This window comes from Trematomus bernacchii, unplaced genomic scaffold (assembly GCF_902827165.1).
Source record: "Trematomus bernacchii unplaced genomic scaffold, fTreBer1.1, whole genome shotgun sequence".
Taxonomy (NCBI): Eukaryota; Metazoa; Chordata; class Actinopteri; order Perciformes; family Nototheniidae; genus Trematomus; species Trematomus bernacchii.
The window spans coordinates 29,588,578-29,604,832 of record NW_022987739.1 but is presented as its reverse complement, the minus strand read 5'-3'; the positions used below and the strand labels follow the sequence as shown (position 1 = coordinate 29,604,832).

Below are 16,255 nucleotides of genomic sequence, written 5' to 3'. Positions count from 1 at the left end.
TTCCTTTATTTTTTTAATGTAATTTTTGCTACCCCTGATGTTATTTTTTTTAATACAAAATATATGATTTTCATACATTCTTGAATAAAAAAAAGAAGAAGAAAAGAGATGTGCTGACTCTAAAACCAACATTTTGAACATTTTAACCAAGAACTAAACAAACAAAAATAACACATTTTGTATTTGACAAATATTTAATCTGAAATATAGAACTGTATATATATTGTTGTTTTGTTTATTTATTTATTGCCTTACATGAAAAAAATAAACCAGACGAGCCAAAATGGCGGCCAGAGGACCACAGTTTCCACTACCCAGGATACTTACGTTTGCACATGCGCATTGAAGTCAACTGACAGAAACAAGAAGCTATCGGCTGTTTTTATGTTGTTGTCCTCGACAGTATTCTCTATTCCCCGTTAACGTACAGCCTTTAAACCCTGGATTTTAACACGAAACGGACACTTTATTTACCATGGGTGCCGGACCGAGCACCGAGTCCGAAAGGGAGCCGCTTCTCGTCCCTTCTCATGCGGAAACAATAACAAACAGTGCCCCAGTAAACAGCCGAGTGTACGGCAGAAGATGGCTGGTTCTGACCCTGTTCTCCCTGCTGGCTCTCATGCAGGGGATGGTCTGGAACTTCTGGGGTCCGATCCAGAATTCAGCCGTTCACGCTTTCGGCTTCAGCAAGTCTGACATCGCGGTTCTGGTGCTGTGGGGCCCGGTGGGGTTTGTCCCCTGGCTGTTGTTTATGTGGCTGATGGATAAAAGAGGTGAGTTTTAGGTACACTGTGTTCCTATCCTAACATAATGTTGTTGTCTGATTTTCCACCAAAATGTATAATTTGTTAATATGTTTGATGACTGAATCTGTCAAAAGTGTGTTGTTGTTGCTTGATATCCGACACTTGATAGTCCTATCTTCCCACAGAGGTTAGATAATGTTGAAGTCTGGGGGATACACACTGTTTTCTTATCGGTAGAGGTGGGAGAAGTACTCAGATGTTGTTCTTAAGTAAAAGTAGAAGTACCAAAGTGTAGGAATACTTTGTTACAAGTAAAAGTCCTGCATTCAAAATGTTCCTCAAGTAAAAGTAGAAAAGTATTATCATTAAAATATACTTAAAGTACCAAAAGTAAAAGTAGTCATTGTGCAGATTGGTCAATTTCAGAATAATATATATGATATGTTTTATAATGATTGATCATGAAAGTGTTATCAAAGCTGGTAAAGGTGCAGCTAGTTTGAATGACTTTGTATACTGCAGGGTAGCTTGTGGATTTACTCCAGGTGGAACTAAAGTCTGATTTAACACTTGATTATATTTCACATCATTCATCCACATCTGTAAAGTAACTAAAGGTATTAAATACATGTAGTGGAGTAAAAGTACACCATTTACCTCTGAACTGTAGTGGAGTAGAAGTACAACAATGTAAATACTCCCTCAAAATTGTACTGAAGTACAGCACTTGAGTAAATGTTCTTAGTTGCTTTAAATTACTGATCCTATTTTGGTCTTCCTCTTGTCTGAAATCCCCCCCAAAACTCCTGATATGTTAACTTAATATGTTTCATGACTGAATCACTCAAAAGTGTGTTGTTGTTGCTTGATATCAGACACCTGATAGTCTTATCTTCTCACAGAGGTTGGTTAGTGGGGAAGTCTGGGGTTACACACTATTTTCTTATCTGTCAGATCCTGTAACTTGAGGGGACGGCGATCACAGCAAAATATTCAATTTTTCCTCGTAATGTGTGTTGATAGTTGTTTAACCAAACAACCTTCAAACCTCTAAATACTTTTATGAACGCTCATGTTTCAATAGCTTTTATATCATATCAACAGTGTAATGCAGAGGTGGAAGAAGTATTCAGAATGTTTACTTAAGTAGTACATATTTACTACAGTATAACATATAAAATATACTTTGTTACAAGTAATCAGAATCAGAATATTTGTATTCATCCCACAGAGGGGACATTTACATTTGTTACAGCAAGTAAAGAGTAAAATAGCTTCATATTAATTAAGAAAAGCATGCATGCTTGCAATGCTGACTGCAGTGGGGTTTGAACCTGTGACCCCCTGATCCGAACACCAACACCCTACCCACTGCGCCACACGCCTCAACAAGTTTATTGATCAGAATTGTCCAAAATGAGTTTTAGTTGTGTATTCTTTTAAATAGCCATTTTTATTCACTGACATGGTCCTTAAAAATAGTGTATTGATACCACTGTCACTTTTTAAATGAACATAGGTTTGGTACAAAGTGTTTTTTCAGTGTCCTCTGTCGTGCATCAGAGTACGACGAATGTGAAAGTTAAAAGTGCTGATGCAGAAAAAAATACAACTTTTCCCGAATTTCACAATGGTCTTAAAAAAACACTGAACACTTTGTAAAGTGCTTGACATGCAGTACAGCTTTTGACTTGAGCTGCTGAGTGTCAGCTCTCTTCACATAAACCAGTTCCTCTGCACCACCTGACTGACAGTATAGCAACCAGTGGTAGCAACGCACTGACAACACCACAGTCACCAGGATCCTCATGAAACAAAGAACACAAGATAAATGTTTCCAAGACATTGCAAAACGTACCTTGTGATCCTGATTCATCAGCAATTAGAGGGTGTTGGGTAATTCAAATAAATCTAGTGTTACTACGGCTGCGGGAAATCCCTGAAGATACATACATGTTGTGTTTTTAAGGTTTTAAAAGGGCATTTTTTAGAAATGTAGCTTATCAAGAAAGCTTAGTCTTCTTACAAAAAGGCAACACATTATAAAACAAAGTTCTTTTTGAACCTTCTGTAGAATCGCATCAAATAATATTGTTTGGATAAAAGGACAAAAACATCTCATTTAAACTGACTAAGTAGTGGAATAATCAGTATAGTAACATACTTTATGCTGGATATACATATGTCATTCACAAGAGTTGTAAGGTGCTTGAAAAGCTCCAAAATGCACCTTGAAATGTGTTTGAATTAAGCTTTTGGTAAAGGAGTAGGAAGCCCGTGCTATCACATCTGCTGCTGTCAGTGAGTACAAAATGAATCTAAGACTGTATAATATATAAAATAATCCAGCTTCACCTAATACCTGTAAAGTTAATACTCAATTTATACCCAGCGTGCAGCTTATTCTGCCTCAGAGTTGCATATCGAGTCAGTGCAGCTCATTCAGCACTCACAAATTGCATTATGCCGGGGTGTGACCTTGTTTAAAAAAAAACAACAGGACATCCAGATGCTGCCTCAGGCCTACACCGTTGTCTATGTATGACACGCACGCACGCACGGGTTGCACGCACGCATGGGTCGCACGCACCTAGTGGCTCTTCTCCGACCTGTTCGTGGGAAAAATGCTCACCCGGGAGTTTCCCTTCCCTAAGGCTGGTGATGATCACAGTATAGTTGCCATCGAAGAGAAGCTGGAGTACTATAATAGGTCACATGTGGTGAAGTCACTAGGGAGTAGTGGGTCTTACATAATAGGCTACATATGCTGATGGTGCAGAAGGTGACAAAAGGAGCTCATCCACCCATTTAAGTGGGAAGTAGTGAAGCTCAAGTCCTGCTTTAAAGGCCTCTGATAAATATAGGTTACTGACTTTTTAGTTTGACTAGATTAAAATGCAGTTTAATATTAACCCACATGCATGAGAAAAAGTCCATTGTTTGTCTGCAGCACTATTATTATGACTGAAAGCAGCAGAAATGCAACATCAAATTCACAATTCTAAAAGACAATGAACACAGAAGTGGAGAGAACTGAAATGGCTCAATAATCACAAATCAGTGTAACAATATATACATTTCTGTCATAGGTTATGGGCGCCCACTAACTAAGAGCTGTTTTGCTGATTGATAAAGCACAGATCCACCCCAGGCCACTGGTGTTAATATCTACTGATTCGTTTAAAGCTTGTGTAAATAGCAACTGGCACGGAAAGTGGAGAACAGGGAAGTGGAGAGAGTTTCCTCTATTGAACGTCCTGTGGGGGAAACTGAGAATAGACACTTCCAAGTTGATAGAGAAAGGAACTTGGTCTGCACTCTTGCTGGGAATATTTCTTTATTTCTGTCTTAAATTTAACTTGAAACCGTCTGCATTAAAGTTCTTAATTAAATGAAAAAAAGTACTATTCTTCTGCCAAGTATTAAAAGCTCTTTATTGTTCTCATACTGCCTGTGCTGCAGCACCTCTTTTCACCCTCTGTCTGAAACCAGAGCCCAGTCTGCTCTGATTGGTTAGCTGGCCGGCTCTGTTGTGATTGGTGAACAGCTTAGAGATGTCCCGCCCCTTAGCCTATCACGTACAATGTGTAGGAACGCTAGCCAATAGAAGTGCAAGTGTTACAAGTAGGGATGTCCCGATCACCTTTTTTTGCTCCCGATCCGATTCCGATCATTTGATTTTGACAATCTGCCGATACCGATTTTTCCCGATCCGATCTTTATGCAATGCATTAAGAGAAAAAAAAGGAGAAAAGCATTCAAGTTGTCCCTTAAACCCCACGTTCTCCACCACAGATAACGGCTGGTCATCCAACGCGATGAATTCAGCTATCTTGGCTGTTATTTTTTTGGCCTTTTCACTGTTCTGGGGCAGTTTCTCTTTCCTTTTAAAAGTCTCTGAAAGTGTCGGTTGTTTCAGTGCCGTTACCTGAGTGGCCGCTGTGTACTCGTTGTGTTGTTGTTGGTGTTTGTTTCTCAGGTGGCGTATTAGATTGGTCGTGTTGAACGTAGCTCTGTTCTTTCCACCACGCGGAACCTCCGCCTTGCAAACATTGCATCTGGCTGTTACACTGCCTTCGCTTTCAATTTTATAATACTTCCAAACTCCTGACATTTTCTCTGTCCCGACTCCCGAGTCACCAGCTGAACGTAGCCTCTTGTTAGCTTACTGCTACTATTAGACACTGCGCCCTGCCCACTCTGTTGCCAGATTTGAGAGAAATAAGCAACCAGGTCTATGAAAACAAGCCCAAAAGAAGCAACACATACATGATGTTGTGTAATTTTAAACCAAAACTAAGGCCTCAGGATGACTTTAAGACGTGAACATGGTCATTTTTGTTTTGTAACATTAAATAAAATAAGAAAAATATTTTATTAAAAAAAAAAAAAAAAAATCCGATCCCCGATTGTTTTCTCCCGATTCCGATCTTTTGAAAATCACGTGATCAGCTCCGATCCCCGATCACGTGATCGGATCGGGACATCTCTAGTTACAAAGTGACAACACTATGTTCAAGAAGTAAACAAAGGAATCAAATGGAGTCGTTTCAGGTGGGGGAGGGAGACACAGGGATTTTAGCCTCTGCAGACCATTTAGGCCCCGGCTCCACGAGGACAAATACGGCAAAACGCATCGGAGTAACGCAAATGCAACCGCAAAAAACCTTCCGTCCCCACGCAATATACACCGGATTGTGTCAAGCTCCACGAGACGGCTCCGTTTACATCCAAACGCTGGAAAAGCTGCAGTACATATGCCGAGCCTGTACGTGGCGCTGTAACTTCCTCCACAAAAGCAGCAACTTCCTCCACAAAAGCAGCGAAGAAGAATGGTTGTCATGGCTGCACTTCTGTGTATTCTCCGCGGTGGGGGCCGACAGAACCGGGCAGAGTTTTTCGCCGGTCAGCGTGTGTTAAAGTTTAAATCTTCCGGACAAAATTATAAAAGTGCCGGTCAAAGGTCTTCTTTGTTATTTATTGAGGTTTAAAACAAATGAATAACGACGATATAATGATATATAATCATCAAATACACGGAGCCTGTCTCTTTTTCCTCTCTTCTCACAGCGTCAGTGTGTCTCATGCAGCAGCTGATCCTGTAATGAGTGACCCGACAGTAAAAATAAACATATTTATAACTAGTTTAGGTAGTTTGAGAGGTAATTAAAATAGCTAAGGGTGATGATCTGACTTGAAGTGTGTGTTTTGCTCCCGCTGCATCACAGCGGCAGGAGCTGCGTGTCTCCGTCCTGTCAGATTAGACTTCACTCGCGTTTATGTCCATATCGAGATAAAGATAAATAATCTGAATTCAAGGAGGAGCTCCTGTAGATGTTGCACAAAGAACTGTAGCATGGTCAGTAGCGACTGGAGCACGATAGCAACCCTGCGGGGGAGAGGCGGGGAGAGGCGGGGCTATGAAAACGAATGACCGTATAGGCGACTCCACGGCCCCGTTGGACCCCCCAGAGCGCTCCGTTCCCAGATCTATCCACCTTTGGACCTGTTGTCGTTTGCGGGGTCTGTTTCTACGTTTCCCTTACGGCGTCGTCGAGCTTAGAGGGCTATACGCATGAGAAATATGCGGATTCAACCCGTTTTCGTCCCCGTGGAGCCGGGGTCTTACATGCACTAAAACCTATAAACACATTACAGGAAAGACAACACCCCAAAAAACATAATAGGGTCTCGTTAAATGAACCCTGAGAATGTGGTGGTGACCACAACCATGTTTTCCCCTCTGGACCACATTTCATGATCTGTCAACTTTTAAAGGTCCCCTATTGTACTGTTTTTCATCAATATATTATAGGTCTCAGATATATCCAGAGCCTGTCTCTGATTGGCTGAAACACCAAACAGATCATCCCATAATCCCCTCTGTTTCAGCCCTGTTTCAAAAGTGCTGATTCTCTGTCTGTTACTTTAGATGAAAATAAGGAGCCCCTCCCCACGCCCCTCTGATACCCCTTTCACACCAACGGTGTTTCAGGGCCGGTTCGGTGCTGGTGCTTGAAAAGCACCGGGTTTTCCTGTTCACACCGCAGCGGAGCAGCGTCATAGCTCCGGAATCCGGTTCGTTTCGAGCACCAAAAAGTTGTCCGTCTAGAAGCAAGAACCGCATACGTCACGCTTACGTCGGAGGGGGGCGAGATTAACCTGAGCTAACACTTAAGGCGAGTACGGCAAATAAAAGTTGTAACAAGCAGTAGTGCTGAGCAAAGTGACTAGAACGCAACCACACACTTGTTAAAAAAAAACACACTTTATAAAGTCAGGCAACACTAACCAGGCTTCGTGTGATTCTGTTTATTTGTACCTTACTTTGACCATCCGTTCGCTGTTATTGATCATTGTGGAGAGCAGGCAGACGTTTGTTATTATAGCAGCTATCGGATGGAATCAATACATGGGCTGCACAGGTTGTCATGTCCGACTATCACAAGTAGAATCATAATGAAAAATACGTCGGTAAAAAGTGCCTGTAGAAAACTGCTTAGCAAGTAGTCAGTTTAGCTTCGGTTGCTATGCTAACATCACCCATGTTATACCAGAGAAACTTTCATAACAGCGTTGTGATGCCAAACAGCGTCAATTCAGACTGACACCAAACAGCGTCAATTCAGACTGACACACATTCACTTAAGGGGAACTGGGGATATGTATCAGCTGCTTGTGTGACAGTCAGACAGTGAATACTTTAGAGCCGTGTGAGCTAACCCGGAGCTAACGGGAGAATACACTCCCGTTGAAGAGCAGCCAGCACTGCAGCGGTCGGTACATGCCGCTGAAACACATTAATAAACAATGAACCACGGCACTCTGGAGAAAAGTATAAGGTTGGAGAAGTCGTTATTTAATTTAATCTGGCTTCGTATGATTAAAAGCAACGCAGTCCCCGGCCCGTTGTTGTTGTGAAGTGAGCTCCGGCGTTGGGGAGAAACTCAGCGACGTAAACTGTGACGTCATGACGCAGCAGCAGCAGCACCAGTCGGGCTCTGAGCGGTGTGAAAAGAGCCGGCGCTAAACCGAAGAACCGGTTCTGAACCAGAAAAGCTCTAGCACGGAGCTTGAACCGGAGTTGCGTTGGTGTGAAAGGGGCATGAGAGAGATTTGGTTAAAAAGAACTCAATGGTGCTCTAGGAGGAGATTCAGGTGATAAGGTGGGGGGGGGGGGGTTACCTTGGTTGGTGATTGGCTAATGGTTACACAAGACAAAACATCGTTATGACATCATAAAGTGGCCAAAATCTGATCAGCTCATTTTCAGACAGGTTTTTATAGAAATGGATCAGGACAAAAAGAGAGAGAATCTTTGTTCCTGAAACTTTCAGAGTCTCTTTCCACAGAGGGGGGGACACATGTTGATGTAGAAGAGACATGAAGAAGAGGGGACACATGTTGATGTAGAAGAGACATGAAGAAGAGGGGACACATGTTGATGTAGAAGAGACATGAAGAAGAGGGGACACATGTTGATGTAGAAGAGACATGAAGAAGAGGGGACACATGTTGATGTCGAAGAGACATGAAGAAGAGGGGACACATGCTGATGTAGAAGAGACATGGAGAAGAGGGGACACATGCTGATGTAGAAGAGACATGAAGAAGAGAGGACACATGTTGATGTAGAAGAGACATGAAGAAGAGGGGACACATGTTGATGTAGAAGAGACATGAAGAAGAGGGGACACATGTTGATGTAGAAGAGACATGAAGAAGAGGGGACACATGTTGATGTAGAAGAGACATGAAGAAGAGGGGACACATGCTGATGTAGAAGAGACATGAAGAAGAGGGGACACATGTTGATGTAGAAGAGACATGAAGAAGAGGGGACACATGTTGATGTAGAAGAGACATGAAGAAGAGGGGACACATGTTGATGTAGAAGAGACATGAAGAAGAGGGGACACATGTTGATGTAGAAGAGACATGAAGAAGAGGGGACACATGTTGATGTAGAAGAGACATGAAGAAGAGGGGACACATGTTGATGTAGAAGAGACATGAAGAAGAGGGGACACATGTTGATGTAGAAGAGACATGAAGAAGAGGGGACACATGTTGATGTAGAAGAGACAGGAAGAAGAGGGGACACATGTTGATGTAGAAGAGACATGAAGAAGAGGGGACACATGTTGATGTAGAAGAGACATGAACAAGTGGATTTAGCATAATAGGTGACCTTTAATGTAATGTGACGTGTGCCTTGTTGTTAAAGCACTTTGAGCTGCACCTGGTGTATTGAAAGTGCTGTACAAATAAAAGCTTTATTATTATAATAATGATAAAGAAAAAACACAACATATTGAAGATACTGATCCTGAAACACAAAGTGAGACGAGACAGAAGCTTCAGAAACAAAAAGGCGTCTCCTCATTTCCAAACGTCTGCTTCCTCTGTGTCCTAATCTGTTACTGGAGACATGCATTGTTTTGCAGAAAAGCTAGATCATGTCCTGTCTCCCACTTGTTCCTGGATGCCTCAGTTGTACTTGTCATCACACGAGCAGGGACACTTCTCTGAAAGTTGATTCAATTTGTTTCAGCAGCTAAGCAGGACTTGAGAGGCACATTGTAATATAGTGTTGAAGACAAGCCACTGGGCCATTCCCAAACTCTGTCTCTTTGGAGCACTGCGGTTTCTCTTTGTAGCCTTTTGCTAAACCTTCAGAGTTCATTAACTCCTCTCTGCTCCTCTGGGTATGCATATGTACGCTCGTGAAAGATTAGATGAAGCTACACACGCCCCAAAGCAATAGAAAGACACTAATTACTTTTGTTTTGTTGCTCTCAGACAAGATGCTTGAGAAAGAGAAGGCTGAACTCGACAATGAACTTAATGCAAGGGGGGGGGGGGTTACCTTGGTTGGTGATTGGCTAATGGTTACACAAGCCAAAACATCGTGATGACATCATAAAGTGGCCAAAATCTGATCAGCTCATTTTCAGACAGGTTTTTATAAAAATGGATCAGGACAAAAAGAGAGAATCTTTGTTCCTGAAACTTTCAGAGTCTCTTTACACAGAGGGGACACATGTTGATGAAGAAGAGACATGAAGAAGAGGGGACACATGTTGATGTAGAAGAGACATGAGGAAGAGGGGACACATGGTGATGTAGAAGAGACATGAAGAAGAGGGGACACATGTTGATGTAGAAGAGACATGAAGAAGAGGGGACACATGTTGATGTAGAAGAGACATGAAGAAGAGGGGACACATGTTGATGTAGAAGAGACATGAAGAAGAGGGGACACATGTTGATGAAGAAGAGACATGAAGAAGAGGGGACACATGTTGATGAAGAAGAGACATGGAGAAGTGAGGACACATGTTGATGTAGAAGAGACATGAAGAAGAGGGGACACATGTTGATGTAGAAGAGACATGAAGAAGAGGGGACACATGTTGATGTAGAAGAGACATGAAGAAGAGGGGACACATGTTGATGTAGAAGAGACATGAAGAAGAGGGGACACATGTTGATGTAGAAGAGACATGAAGAAGAGGGGACACATGTTGATGAAGAAGAGACATGAAGAAGAGGGGACACATGTTGATGAAGAAGAGACATGAAGAAGAGGGGACACATGTTGATGTAGAAGAGACATGAAGAAGAGGGGACACATGTTGATGAAGAAGAGACATGAAGAAGAGGGGACACATGTTGATGTAGAAGAGACATGAAGAAGAGGGGACACATGTTGATGTAGAAGAGACATGGAGAAGAGGGGACACATGTTGATGTAGAAGAGACATGAAGAAGAGGGGACACATGTTGATGTAGAAGAGACATGAAGAAGAGGGGACACATGTTGATGTAGAAGAGACATGGAGAAGAGGGGACACATGTTGATGTAGAAGAGACATGAAGAAGAGGGGACACATGTTGATGTAGAAGAGACATGAAGAAGAGGGGACACATGGTGATGAAGAAGAGACATGAAGAAGAGGGGACACATGTTGATGTAGAAGAGACATGAAGAAGAGGGGACACATGGTGATGAAGAAGAGACATGAAGAAGAGGGGACACATGTTGATGTAGAAGAGACATGAAGAAGAGGGGACACATGTTGATGTAGAAGAGACATGAAGAAGAGGGGACACATGTTGATGTAGAAGAGACATGAAGAAGAGGGGACACGTGTTGATGAAGAAGAGACATGAAGAAGAGGGGACACATGTTGATGAAGAAGAGACATGGAGAAGTGAGGACACATGTTGATGTAGAAGAGACATGAAGAAGAGGGGACACATGTTGATGTAGAAGAGACATGAAGAAGAGGGGACACATGTTGATGTAGAAGAGACATGAAGAAGAGGGGACACATGGTGATGAAGAAGAGACATGAAGAAGAGGGGACACATGTTGATGTAGAAGAGACATGAAGAAGAGGGGACACATGGTGATGAAGAAGAGACATGAAGAAGAGGGGACACATGTTGATGTAGAAGAGACATGAAGAAGAGGGGACACATGTTGATGTAGAAGAGACATGAAGAAGAGGGGACACATGTTGATGAAGAAGAGGGGACACGTGTTGATGTAGAAGAGACATGAAGAAGAGGGGACACATGTTGATGTAGAAGAGACATGAAGAAGAGGGGACACATGTTGATGTAGAAGAGACATGAAGAAGAGGAGACACATGTTGATGTAGAAGAGACATGAAGAAGAGGGGACACATGTTGATGAAGAAGAGGGGACACGTGTTGATGTAGAAGAGACATGAAGAAGAGGGGACACATGTTGATGTAGAAGAGACATGAAGAAGAGGGGACACATGTTGATGTAGAAGAGACATGAAGAAGAGGGGACACATGTTGATGAAGAAGAGGGGACACATGTTGATGTAGAAGAGACATGAAGAAGAGGGGACACATGTTGATGTAGAAGAGACATGAAGAAGAGGGGACACATGGTGATGAAGAAGAGACATGAAGAAGAGGGGACACATGTTGATGTAGAAGAGACATGAAGAAGAGGGGACACATGTTGATGTAGAAGAGACATGAAGAAGAGGGGACACATGTTGATGTAGAAGAGACATGAAGAAGAGGGGACACATGTTGATGTAGAAGAGACATGAAGAAGAGGGGACACATGTTGATGTAGAAGAGACATGAAGAAGAGGGGACACATGTTGATGTAGAAGAGACATGAAGAAGAGGGGACACATGTTGATGTAGAAGAGACATGAAGAAGTGGATTTTGCATAATAGGTGACCTTTAACTCTTCTCTCCCCCTTCATCTCTCCCTCTCTCTCTCCCCCAGGTCTGCGGGCGTCCCTCCTCCTCTCGGCCTTCCTGATGCTTTTGGGAGCGGCTCTGCGGAGCATCCCTCTGACAGAACAGCCTCTCAGGAGATGGTGAGCCTCCTCCTTCTGATCATGATTCTTTGAGAGGTTTTAGAAAGGAGGCAGAGAGTGACTCGTGATCCTCGGTGCAGTCATAAACCTCCCATCATTTTACATAATTTGATTTATTAGGCAAACTTTTTCCATCAGACTGCCAGCTATCAGTTTATGGACGAGAAGAGCTGCCTGTCAAACGTTAGGACCTCTCCTCGTCTAATGAGTTCTCCATGATTTGTGATTTCACTGACAAGATTAGTAGATTAATGGATTACTTCGTCCATGGGAAATTAATCAGACACCATTTTATTTACAATTGATTTAATGTTTCAGTCATTTTACAAGCATTCCCTGGTTTAAGCCTCCGAGGATTTTATGATTATCTTTATCAAATAATATAAAAAAACGAAATATTTGTTATGGACTGGATAAAAACAAACAAGGTTAATATGTCACCTTTGGATCTGAGAAAAACAAGAACATTTTTATTCTTAGAGACAAAATAAATGTCAGATGAATCTATATCGATAATAATCTCAATGCTTACAGACTGTTATCAGTGTTGCCCAATCCAAATGTAGAAGGTTTGAATGCTAATATTTGCTAATTGGCTCTAAACACAAAGGAAGGCGATGTCACTCGCATTAGTTCTGCAGGTTTTTGGTTCTAAAAAAAAATATTGTTCATATATAATTTTTGAAAACAACTTTTAAAAGAACCCCAAAGTGATTGCAATTCATCCTGTGATGGCTATGAGTTATTCATCCCAAGGGAAAGTGGGTTTAGTTAAAGTTGCTCCATCTTAAAAAATGAACTAAGAAAACAATTAAACATACGAAAAATATATACTTATATAAACACAAGAAGTCTTGGTAATATGTCCAATAAAAAATAAAAAATATATAAACGAGAAGTTAAAAGAGAAAAAAAAAGTCCAATAATAAGATTTTTTTTTTAAAAAGCGGGATAAACGTTAGACATACAAGACCTTAAAGGTGGGGTAGGTAAGTTTGGAGAAACCAGCTCGAGTGCACTAGAATTTGAAAATACACAACCGGAGAAAATCTGCCACTTCCTTACAGAGCCCCTCCTCCAACACACACGAACGCGCACATGACCAATGAGGGCACGAGATAAGTTTGTGCGCAGATGGAAGGCTGACAGGCAGGTAGGCCATCCAGTTATTTTAGCCGGGCCGGCTCAGATGATTGGTCGTGCTTTTTACAGTACTACGGCTTCCACAGATGACATTTTTTTATGTATTTTTTGTCAAAGCACTTAAGATATTCATTGCTATCGGGATGTTAAGAGCATTCCATGGAATATAACAAAAAGTGTATCTCGAGCCGGTTTCTCAAACTTACCTACCCCACCTTTAAGAAGTTAAAGTAAAATGTCCAATTGAAGATAAAATGAAAATGTAATTCAGCCAATAGTTGTGGAGACATTTAAATCTGGACAGACAGACATTATTTTTAAAAGTAGGAGGAGGAACATCAGTAAACAGGAATTGGTTAGTAATGCTCCGTTTCATAGGAGTGTCATGCTGTATTTAGCTTTACTGATTCCCATCAAGATCCTGTTATTTCTATAGAACTGCAACTGGATAGACCGACAGTCAGAAAGATAGAATAACAGCTCAAGTCTGTCTGAATAATTTACTTATTTTTAGTTTCCTTTCCTCCTTGTTCTTCCCGCACAAGAGAGCACTTTGACAGCCCATCATTGGAAACTCCCCCCAAAAACCCCATTATTCTCAGAGTCTCATTCCCAGTTTGACTCATGAGCTCAGAGAAGGTCACTCAACTATAATGTGCTTCCTAAAAATGTAATTTCATTGAATATTATTTGAGCGGTAATCCGTCTAATGATTACCATTGGCCTCCACAATGAGGCGGTCAAATATCAATACATAGAGGAAATTGTATTTCCGCAGAAATTAGTAGCTTTTTATTCCAAGGATTTGAGGATTTATAAAAAAAACACATTTGGGGCTTTCAAAGAGCAGAAAAATCAATTTTGGTTTCTCTATTTATTTCCCTCTGTGTCTCTTGAGGCAGCAGAGTGAGAAGTCGGGGTGCAGTGATACAAGCTCAGTGAAATAAAAACCCTCCTTTTTAAAGTTCATTAGGAAGAAGAGGTGAAAGAATCATGATTCCCTTATGATAGTGCCTAAGCTGAAAAAAAAGTACAATCTGCTGTGAAATGTCAAGAGTTTCAGCTGGATCTGTGGTCTTATCATTCAGTATATGTGTTCCTCAAATCCCTTAATAACAGCTTCAAAGGCTCTTTACACAACATTAAATTAAAGAGGCCCTATTTTCCCTTTCCTCTTGTGTGTTATATGTTTTTGTGAATGGAAATAGTCTTCAAAGGCTAAAATCCAGAGTAAGTTTCTCTCCCACACCCTTGCCTCCATTCAACTCCTTTGTTTACTTCTGTAAAGTGACATCACTATGTAACACTCACAAATCTCTGAGCTGGTTGACCAATCACAACAGAGCCGGCAAGCTAACCAATCAGAGCAGACTGGGCTCTGGTTTCAGACAGAGGGTGAAAAGAGGTGCTGCAGCACAGGCAGTATGAGAAAAATAAAGTGCTTTTTGAACATTAAAGCATGGAGACATGTCCCAGTAGAAACACTACATACTGATATACACCTGAACATCAGCAGGAGAGGACTCTTTAAAGTAGAGACACTACATACTGATATACACCTGAACATCAGCAGGAGAGGACTCTTTAAAGTAGAGACACTACATACTGATATACACCTGAACATCAGCAGGAGAGGACTCTTTAAAGTAGAGACACTACATACTGATATACACCTGAACATCAGCAGGAGAGGACTCTTTAAAGTAGAGACACTACATACTGATATACACCTGAACATCAGCAGGAGAGGACTCTTTAAAGTAGAGACACTACATACTGATATACACCTGAACATCAGCAGGAGAGGACTCTTTAAAGTAGAGACACTACATACTGATATACACCTGAACATCAGCAGGAGAGGACTCTTTAAAGTAGAGACACTACATACTGATATACACCTGAACATCAGCAGGAGAGGACTCTTTAAAGTAGAGACACTACATACTGATATACACCTGAACATCAGCAGGAGAGGACTCTTTAAAGTAGAAATAGGGCCCCTTTAAGAGTGAAATGCTTTTCCATGAGTCCACTTCTACACACTCAGAGAAGCATGTAGACTAAACATGTTTGCTACGTGACATCTTGGACTTTTAACCTTGTATAGATCACTGCATTACATAACAAAAGCTCATCTGTTTAACAGTGACAACAAGGCCTTCCTTTTATTCTGTACCAAGCTTTATATCACTGATCTCTAGTTTTTAGTGGAGCGGTCTAGATCTTGAGGACGTTATATTTCACTGTACCTGTTCTGCGACGTTAACCACACTCACAAACTTGGAGCCTTATTTTATTTTATGCTCTGTCAGGAATTATAGGTGTAGTTGAAGTTTTATTTTTATCTGTAAATCAAAACATAAATCCTTTAGGGGACGGACTATTTGTTTTATCTTTCACGGCCCCTTCAAATTGTACTCAGGCTATTTTATGTCGTCCTTTCGATAAAGTTGGTCGTACATTTTAGCATCTGAGGTCAATATATCCTGACTTTTAGGGCTGTCGTAAGAGCCAAAAATACTGATCATACACTTACCCAATATCATTTTTTCATCTTCCCTGACTGGTAAATGTCAGTTTTAAACTTCCTATTCAAAAGGTTTAACTTCTAGCTATGATAACTACCATCAGGGTTTATTTTCTCAGACAAGATTCCCCTAAGTCACTGCATTATACAACAGTTTTCACAAATTAACTGATATTATATGTACATTTGATTAGTTTCCAATCGAATAATAACCTATGATTGATGGCAGTACAACATCAACTGGTGCTTTGTTTAAAGCCCATGCACCTAAGCTTCATAACACCTGAACCTGTGAATGAAAGATCCTGACGTGTTACATTTTCTACAGACTGGCTGTCAAGAACACTCCTAATGTGGTATACACACTGCACAAAATCTATAAGCTCATTTTGGTAAGATTCCCCCCTTCTGACAGTGAAGAGAAATTGTTTTTATATACAAACAATGCACTTGA

At 41.2% G+C, this 16,255-nt stretch overlaps 1 protein-coding gene across 1 annotated transcript in view; it reads left to right on the top strand.

The window, feature by feature from the left end:
* The first annotated feature begins 360 nt into the window (after positions 1-360).
* The window catches only part of slc49a4 (solute carrier family 49 member 4), an 80,052-nt gene continuing 64,157 nt past the window's right edge, over positions 361-16,255 (top strand). Inside the window, 2 exon segments of the mRNA XM_034147145.1 lie at positions 361-776; positions 12,035-12,128. Of these exon segments, the coding sequence (XP_034003036.1) occupies positions 476-776; positions 12,035-12,128 (395 nt within the window). The 5' untranslated portion in view covers positions 361-475.